We start from the raw sequence: 10058 nt of genomic DNA, 5'->3' as shown, positions 1-10058 counted from the left end.
GGAGTGGCACGAAAGAATCAAGGAGACATCCCCAGACATAATAGCACTCACAGAAACAAAACTCACCAGAATAATAAAAGATTCAATCTTTCCATCCGGATATCAAATCCTCAGGAAAGACAGAGGGAGGAGAGGGGGAGGAGGAGTTGCACTGCTCATTAAAAACCAGTGGGGGGTTGAGAAAATGGAAGGAATGGACATAAGGGACATAAGGTGATAATTGCAGTAATGTACAACCCACCACAGAACTGCAGGAGGCCAAGAGAAGAATACGATGAGAGCAACAGAGCAATGGTCGACACACTAGCCGAGGTGGCCAGGAGAGCACACATGGGGGGAGCAAAGTTACTAGTTATGGGTGATTTCAATCACAAGGAGATTGACTGGGAAAACCTGGAGCCCCATGGGGGTCCCGAAACATGGAGAGCCAAGATGATGGATGTGGTACTGGAAAACCTCATGCATCAACATGTTAGAGACACTACCAGAGAGAGAGGAGAGGATGAACCAGCAAGACTGGACCTTGTATTCACCTTGAGTAGTTCTGACATCGAGGATGTCATGTATGAAAGGCCCCTGGGAGCTAGTGATCATGTGGTTCTGTGCTTCGACTACATAGTTGAGCTCCAAGTGGAGAGAGCAGCAGGAATAGGCTGGGAAAAACCAAACTACAAAAGGGGGAATTACTCAGGCTTGAGGAACTTCTTTCAAAACATTCAGTGGGAGAGGGAACTGACAAGAAAACCAGTACAAGAAATGATGGACTATGTGGCAACAAAATGCAAGGAGGCAGAGGAGAGGTTTGTTCCCAAGGGAAACAGAAATAATGGGAAGAACAGAACGAGTCCTTGGTTCACCCAAAGGTGTAGGGAAGCAAAAACTAGGTGTACTAGAGAATGGAAAAGGTACAGAAGACAGAGAACTCAGGAAAATAAAGAGATTAGCCGAAGAGCCAGAAACGAATATGCACAGATAAGAAGGGATGCTCAGCGGCAATACGAAAATGACATAGCATAGAGAGTAAAGACTGACCCGAAGCTGTTGTACAGCCACATCAGGAGGAAAACAACAGCCAAGGACCAGGTAATCAGACTGAGGAAGGGTGATGGGGAATTCGCAAGAAACGACCGGGAGGTATGTCAGGAGCTCAACACAAGATTTAAAGAAGTATTTACAGTGGAAACCAGTAGGACTCCAGGAAATCAGGGCAGGGGGGTGCACCAGCAAGTGCTGGATGAGGTACATATAACCAAGGAGGAGGTGAAGAAGCTGCTATGCGAACTTGACACCTCAAAGGCGGTGGGACCAGACAACATCTCTCCGTGGGTCCTTAAAGAGGGAGCAGAGACATTGTGTGTACCATTAACAAAGATCTTCAACACATCATTTGAAACTTGGCAACTCAGAGGTATGGAAGATGGCAAATGTAGTCCCAATTTTTAAAAAGGGAGACAGACATGAGGCACTAAACTACAGACCTGTATCACTAACGTGTATAGTATGCAAGGTCATGGAGAAGATCATCAGGAGGAGAGTGGTGGAGCACCTGGAAAGAAACAAGTGTATAATTGACAACCAGCATGGTTTCAGGGAGGGAAAATCCTGTGTCACAAACCTATTAGAGTTTTATGACAAGGTGACAGAAGTAAGACAAGAGAGAGAGGGGTGGATCGACTGCATTTTTTTGGACTGCAAGAAGGCCTTCGACACAGTTCCTCACAAGAGGTTACTGCAAAAGCTAGAGGATCAGGCACACATAACAGGAAAGGCACTGCAATGGATAAGAGAATACCTTACAGGGAGGCAACAACGAGTCATGGTACGTGACGAGGTGTCAAAGTGGGCGCCTGTGACAAGCGGGGTTCCACAGGGGTCAGTCCTAGGACCTGTGCTGTTCTTTGTATATGTGAATGACATAACGGAAGGGATAGACTCAGAAGTGTCCTTGTTTGCGGACGATGTGAAGTTAATGAGAAGAATCAAATCGGATGAGGATCAGGCAGGACTACAAAGAGACCTGGACAGGCTACAAGCCTGGTCCAGCAACTGGCTCCTTGAGTTTAACCCCACCAAATGCAAAGTCATGAAGATTGGGGAAGGGCAAAGAAGACCGCAGACACAATATAGTTTAGATGGCCAAAGTCTGCAAACCTCACTCAAGGAAAAAGATCTGGGGGTGAGTATAACACCGAGCATATCTCCTGAGGCGCACATCAAGGAGTCGTTCAAGACTCTGTATACCATTTACGTCAGGCCCATACTGGAGTATGCAGCACCAGTTTGGAATCCACACCTAGTCAAGCACGTCAAGAAATTAGAGAAAGTGCAAAGGTTTGCAACAAGACTAGTCCCAGAGCTACGGGGATTGTCCTACGAAGAAAGGTTGAGGGAAATCGGCCTGACGACACTGGAGGCCAGGAGGGTCAGGGGAGACATGATAACGACATATAAAATACTGCGCGGAATAGACGAGGTGGACAAAGACGGGATGTTCCAGAGATGGGACACAGACACAAGAGGTCACAATTGGAAGTTGAAGACTCAGATGAATCAAAGGGATGTTAGGAAGTATTTCTTCAGTCATAGAGTAGTCAAGCCGTGGAATAGCCTAGAAAGTGAAGTAGTGGAGGCGGGAACCATACATAGTTTTAAGGCGAGGTATGATAAAGCTCATGGAGCAGGGAGAGAGAGGACCTAGTAGCAATCAGTGAAGAGGCGGGGCCAGGAGCTATGACTCGACCCCTGCAACCACAAATAGGTGAGTACAAATAGGTGAGTACACACACACTCACACACACACACACACACACACACACACACACACACACACACACACACACACACACACACACACACTCACACACACACACATAAATATATATGTCGTGCTGAATAGGTAAAACTCGTCAATGAGCAACAACTCGTTTAATATTAAATCCTTTCCAAAATTTTCTCATGTACGTTTAAAGATATATTTTTTCATTTATGTTAATGTAAAAATTAATAATTTTGTACCAAAAGAACCTCAGAAAACTTGCTTGACCTTATTATAACAAGCGCAATTTAATTTAGCCTAATCCAACTAAATATATTTTAGATAAGTTTTACAGTTTAATAATAAACAAAGTGAAATACATTTTTTTTCGTTAGGTTTAGAATGATTTTTGCGAAATTATTGCAAACCTAAATTTTCGCTTGCCTTATCCGGCAAGAAGAGCGTTGCTATTTAAGCCCAAATCGCAAGTTGTGACTGAAAACCCCAGCTGTAAGACGTATATATATATATATATATATATATATATATATATACAGGAATATATATATATATATATATATATATATATATATATATATATATATATATATATATATATATATATATATATATATATATATAACGAGTGGTGTATGTATTTGTATTTATACACTGAGCGTTTACTTTAATCATTATTTAAGGGATTAAAGTAATCCTGACTGGTGCTGAAAAGGCGACATGCAGTCTTTGTGATCCTCGTGTAGTCGAAAAACATTAAATCCAATTAGCCACCCAACTCATTGTACATGCTGGCCCATCCTGTAGTTGCGAGGTGAGAACTGCGCTGCATAAACTACGGCCTTAATGGAAGCATAGCAAGCTTCCATTATGACAAAATTTCTCTTTGCGGAACTTTGTAAGACTTAACATTCTTATTATAATGGGGAGCACGAAACCCGTAGAGATTACGCAGTGCTTGTGAGGGGAAGGAAGGAGGGTTGTAAGGCATTCAGGCTTGATTCAGGGAATTGGAGCACAGATATAATTCGCTAGATCAACATCCCCGTACCAGTATCAAGGAACCTCCCTTGAGCTGATAAAACTTTACGGAGAGCGAAACGTTGTCACACCAATAGCTTTTCATTCAACTGTCTTTTCTCCAACGTTGTTGGAAATACACCTCAGCATGTATATATATATATATATATATATATATATATATATATATATATATATATATATATATATATATATATATATATATATATATATATATATATGTATATATATATATATATATATATATATATATATATATATATATATATATATATATATATATGTGTGTGTGTGTGTGTGTGTGTGTGTGTGTGTGTAACCCAGCGTAGTATTTCATAGCTCTGATATGAATGCGTCTTCGTAGTTGCAGAATACCAGTTCTGCCATACCCGTACACTACTTGTACAGACAGTATGAGCAGTTTTCACGTATTCGATTTCAGAAGTCTGATGCAAGTGAAACGTTACGACAATAAACGTAGCCAAGTATTGTGCATGTCTTATTGTATACAAATCAGTAATATAATTCTAACTCTCTACTAATTCCCATTTATCCCCATTACTTCCAACCGTAACCCATCGGATTCCTTCCCTCTCCCCCACATCCCCTCCTCCTCACCCTTCACATCACAGTTCACGATGCGAGTTCGCGTGAGTGACGGGAACAACGCTCCAGCGGAGGCGGACATCACCATAGCCGTAGCCAATGTCAACGACCTTCAACCCGTCTTTGAGAAAGCTAACTACACGTTCACCGTGACAGAGAACACAGATTGCTCCATCATCCTTGGCAAGGTCAGGAAATATTGCAGTCCAGAGGGGAAGGCAAGTCAGGTATACAATCTAAACACTCCAGAGAGGGGGCAGGTCAGGTATAAACACTCCAGAGAGGGGGCAGGTCAGGTATAAACACTCCAGAGAGGGGGCAGGTCAGGTATAAATAGTTCAGAGGGGAAGACAGGTCAGGTATAAAATAGTTAGACCAAAGGGGAAGGCAGGTCAGGTATAAAATAGTTTGTCCAGAGGGGAAGGCAGGTCAGGTATAAAATAGCTAGTCCAGAGGGGAAGGCAGGTCAGGTATAAAATAGTTAGTCCAGAGGGGAAGGCAGGTCACGTATAAAATAGTTAGTCCAGAGGGGGGCAGGCCAGGTATAAAATAGTTAGTCCACAGGCAAAAATAAGAGACAAGGTTGGAGTAAAATAGATGCAGGTTAGGAGAATGATAAACTCAGACCAGGATGAGGGTACATATAGGCTTAGGGAAGGATAGGTGTACGATATCTACAGGCCTAGGGAAACAGATTCAGGCCTGGGAAAGAATAGATTCAGGCCTGTGAAAGGATAGGCTTAGACCAGGGTAAGCTTGGAACATTCCTGGGTAAGGATAGTGCTTGGCCTAGGGAAGGAAATGTACAGACCTAGAAAAGAATAGATACAGAACAGAGAAATAATTACACAAAGGAAGAGAAAGGATAGGTAATAGTAAGAGGAAGACAAGCACTGCCCAGGAGGATAGGCACAGAACAGGAACTGACTATGGATAGAAAAGAAGGTAGAGAAAAGGGTGAAAAAGGGTAGAGATTTCGGAGAGAAATGTAGTAAAGGAAGGAGAGGGGAGGAGATGGAAAATGGTGTGGAAAGTGATGAGAAACAGGTAGAGATGAGGAAAGGGAAGGCGAGGGGAAAGATAAATGTGGAGGAATGAATATGCAAAAGAGAAGATAAAATAGATAGAATTATGAATGAGGAAAGTGGTAGAAAGGGAGGGGAGGGTAAACAATAATTATATATATATATATATATATATATATATATATATATATATATATATATATATATATATATATATATATATATATATATATATATATATGTATATATAAACTAAGCAATTGCAGCTATTTTGCTAGTTTTTTTGAACATTCAGGTATCAGCGCTGGACCCGGATCTTCCACCCACAGCCAATCAGAATATTCTCTACTACCTCTCACCAGCCGAACTCAGGAATTTCTCCATCAACGACCGGTCAGGTCAACTCACCATGAAAGGGGTAAGTTAACGGTACTTATGCTACACTTACTGTTGCTGCTACTGTCACTGATTGTGTCTTGAGTATATCTTGTTACGATCTTCCTGTGTGTTTGTGTGTGTGTGTTTGTGTGTGTGTGTGTGTGTGTGTGTGTGTGTGTGTGTGTGTGTGTGTGTGTGTGTGTGTGTGTGTGTGTGTGTGTGTGTGTGTGTGTTTCAGTTTTGTTTTTTTTAAACTACTGGAATTATTTGCTCTATTTTCCTCTATGCATATTTTAGCAAATTCGTTTTTTCTCTGATAATTCCCCAGCCAATCTTTCTTTACCTTGTTCAGCTAAAGTTTCCTCGAGATTGTCCCTTTAGAGAACTGCCTTGATGATGGTGAAGCTCTTAATCCTTGGAACAGGAGCTGTCCTCTTCCTGGGATTAAACTTGATTGCCTCTCGTTTCCAAGAGCTTGAATGACCCATAAGAGTTTAGATTTTTCTGTTAATAGGTCTGAATATAGATTCCATTTTTCTCTCTCTCGTTGTATGCATACACGAAACGTGCGTGTGTGTGTGTGTGCTCACCTGTTTGTAGTTGCAGGGGTCGATACTCAGCTTCTGGCCCCGCCTCTTCACTGACAGCTACTAGGACCTCTCTCTCCTTCCTCCATGAGCTTTATCATACCTCGTCTTAAAACTGCTTATGATTCCTGCCTCCACTACGTCACTTTGTGTGTGTGTGTGTGTGTGTGTTTGTGTACACGTTAGAGATATAAAGGGGAGAGGTTGCTGGGCCGTGCAGTCATGGTGATGGGTGGCGTTTTATCCCTTAAATGCATTAGTGAGACGATTTCTGGACCTGATAGGTTTGTGGAGTGGTGTGTATGTATGTGTGTGTGTACCTGCCCTACTCACACATCACCTCTTCCTTCTCTTCTCCTGTTTTTTCTCTCCCTCCCTCCCTTTATTACCCCTCCTTCCTTTCCAATCTTTTTTCTCCTCTCCCCCTATCTCCTCTCAATCAGCTATCACTTAGGCATAGGCACCCCTGAAGAGCTCTTACCAGTGTCTTTGATCCTCTGGTAATTCACTCACTCATTCACCCACTCACAAACACTCTTTCACTCTCTCACTAGCCTATTCACTTGCACGCTCTCTCTCTCTCTCTCTCTCTCTCTCTCTCTCTCTCTCTCTCTCTCTCTCTCTCTCTCCTAGTCCTCCTTGGATGATGCCTTTGGTTCGTTTTGAAGGCAGTGGATTGTGATCCCTATGTATCGAGCCCCGGTAATGACCCTGGATAATTTCCTGGAACATAAGTTGGCTGGTGCTTCAAGACTTAAGGTCTGTACTGACAGCCAGAAAGCGAGGGAGGTGTTCGCCTTTGCTGTCATCACTCCTGAGGACTCTTAGTGTGTACAGCTAGTATGAGAGTCCTTTGTGCTCACTGCGGAGCTCTCTACAGTCCTCGTTGCTCTTGGCTTGATAGATGGCTTACAGTAGTTTATTGTGTACCCAGATTCCCAGTGCGCTTCCGTCCACCCTGTGGTGTAAAAGATCCAGGAGTGGCTAGCTCGCCTCAACACGCGGCACGAGGATGTGGAGCTATGTTGGTTCCCTAGCAGCCATGTTGGTGTCCGAGACATGTTGTTACGAAAGTAACTATTTTGGTGCCGGAGCCATGTTTGTACCCGAGCAACCATGGTGGTGCTGCCTAAGCCATGTTGTTACTTGAGCAGGCATGTTGGTGCCTGCGTCATGTTGTTTCCCGAGCTACAGCTTGGGAAATGAACAGGCGAAGGCTATAATAAGAGGCTTTTACAATGATTTTATTGGTCATATCCACACACACGTCCTTGGGAAGTGGCGAGACCGATGGGGTCTACAGACTAGCAGAAAGTAATACAGGGTTTGACTGGAGCGTTTGGTCGTCCTCCTTCAACAAGAGTCGTCATTTTGAGACTAATCTCTGTCGACTGAGGATTGGACACACAACCTCGTTTATAAACACCGGTTCACCAGTGTTCCTGTTCCTCCTTGTTCACAGCTTAGGCTTCTCTGCCTTCGTCATGACTTTTTTAATTACTGAGGAGCCTATAGGGACCTCGGGGGACTTTTAAGGAAGTCGTCTGACATCAATAATACAAAAGGTGATTATAACTTATGCTGGCTATTTTAACTAGGTATGATAGTATTTATTTGTGTTTTTATTCATGTTCGTTGTTTTTATTCTTTTCTTGCTTTAGCTTTGTTTTTACTGTATGTATTGTATACCATGACTTTGTATTGGTACGAGTGTTGGTTGAATTACAAGGTAAAAATGCTTTATAAATATCGAAGCATCTTTCTCTCACAGTGCCTGGACAGGGAGGCAGCTCTACGTGGCACGATGACCCTCTACCCCAGGGCCAATGATGAAGGTGGGAAAGGTCACGACGCTGACCCCGCCACCGTCCAGGTCATCATCAATGACCTTAACGACAACTATCCACACTTCATCAAACCAGTAAGTCCCGCTGACCTTTTTACCATATGCAAGGTTGAATTTATATATACATATATATATATATATATATATATATATATATATATATATATATATATATATATATATATATATATATATTCTTTTTTTTTAACAAAAGAGCATTGTTTTTTTCTTTGATTAAAGACCGTGGAAAAGCAAACCATTTAATATATTTCCCATCCTTCCAAGAGAACGTTATTTTTACTGGAATTAAAGGCCATGGAAGTGTTTTATCATTTTTTTGCGTTACGCTAGACTTTGCTGCGTAAGTGACAATAACATACACAAAAAGCCTTGCGAAAAATTCGTCTAAGAGAATATAGTATCTTAGGAGAGGTACAATATACCAGTCGTGAAATACATAGTAACAATGGTTATAAATGACCATAATTTTTAAAGGGGTGGACCGGTAAGCCAGCGGAAGGCCTCGGTCAGATGACCAAAAGCTCCAAAGGCGGGTCATCATCTGACTAAGACCCGCGTCAGGAAACATTTGTCCTGTTTCCTGACGAACCTTACCTAACCTAACCTAACCAGTCGTGAAGAACGGATCGTGGTTTAAAATTAGTTAAAACCTGCTTCAGTTTGACTACTGTAATACAAGTAAGACACATGTGCAACAGTTAGGTATCTTTATTTCGAAACGTTTCGCCTACACAGTAGGCTTCTTCAGTCGAGTACAGAAAAGTTGATAGAAGCAGAAGAGACTTGAAGACGATGTAACAATCTATCGGTATTTTATACCATTTTAATGTTCATACTGTAATACAGGTGAAGAGTTTCAAGTGTAAACGACCTTCCGAACTTGAGTTTTGGATGTTGCAAGTGCAGTGACTGCATATTGCAAGTCTGTTGTGAATGCTGCAGTCTGGTGAGTCAATATTGGTTCATAATGTACGAGTTCCTCTGGAAAGAGTGCTAGAGACTGAATGATGGTGAGTGGAACTTTTTTTAGGGGGGGGGATTTGCTTCTCTGGGTCGTCCTGCAATGTGTTGGGTTGACGACCCATCGAGCTAATAAAAATATATATTAAATATTCTCTCTCTCTCTCTCTCTCTCTCTCTCTCTCTCCTGTCTTCCCTCCGGCAGGAACAGAGTTACGCCAGGATCCTGGAAAACCTGGAGCCAGAGTTTGTTGAACCTGTGATCATTGAACTCGGGGACCTGGACAGCGAGATGAATGGGTGTCCGTGTTCCCTTGAGTTCCACGCGCACACTCCCAAACACATCAGGGACAAGTTCTCACTCACACCCATGGAAAAGTGAGTACACAATCCAGATCTTGAGTAATATAGATTTGCACTCGGGCGTTGGCAGGGGTGAGTACATACTCCAGATTTTGAGTTACAAGGTATGAGGTATGCTTATCTCAACGGAGGATAAGCAAACCTTCAAGGCTGAGATATCAGCATTTATAGCTAAGTGAAGAGTGAAGATGCGCTACAATATATAAGAACAGTAGCACAAGACTGGGTACAGCGGTACAATATAGTACAGTGACACAAGTTGTACAATAAGTGTTAGGAAAGCACTGTTATCTTGTGAAATAATGTACTTGTATAATGTATTCCACTCGGCTAGATGGTGTTCGATCCCTTATGAAACATTACTAACCCATTGGAATTACATATATCATGGCGTGCGTCCTGATCCGAGGATTTAGAGCACCCTTTAGATCAAGCCTGATGACTTCCCGTATTGTCCT

At 42.3% G+C, this 10058-nt stretch overlaps 1 protein-coding gene across 3 annotated transcripts in view; it reads left to right on the top strand.

The window, feature by feature from the left end:
* The window catches only part of LOC128696882 (DE-cadherin-like), a 497484-nt gene that overhangs the window by 449548 nt on the left and 37878 nt on the right, over positions 1–10058 (top strand). For all 3 annotated transcript variants that reach the window (XR_011393438.1, XM_070096117.1, XM_070096116.1), the window contains 4 exons: positions 4447–4608; positions 5741–5863; positions 8182–8331; positions 9443–9615. Coding sequence is in view for 2 of the 3 variants with exons in the window: in XM_070096117.1 (XP_069952218.1) it covers positions 4447–4608; positions 5741–5863; positions 8182–8331; positions 9443–9615 (608 nt within the window). In the remaining variant the exon portion in view is untranslated. The remainder of the gene's footprint in view (positions 1–4446; positions 4609–5740; positions 5864–8181; positions 8332–9442; positions 9616–10058) is intronic.

This window comes from Cherax quadricarinatus, chromosome 52 (genome assembly GCF_038502225.1).
Source record: "Cherax quadricarinatus isolate ZL_2023a chromosome 52, ASM3850222v1, whole genome shotgun sequence".
In the NCBI taxonomy this organism is placed as follows: Eukaryota; Metazoa; Arthropoda; class Malacostraca; order Decapoda; family Parastacidae; genus Cherax; species Cherax quadricarinatus.
Note: the sequence above shows the minus strand (reverse complement) of the source record. Positions and strands in the feature narration are given on the sequence as shown.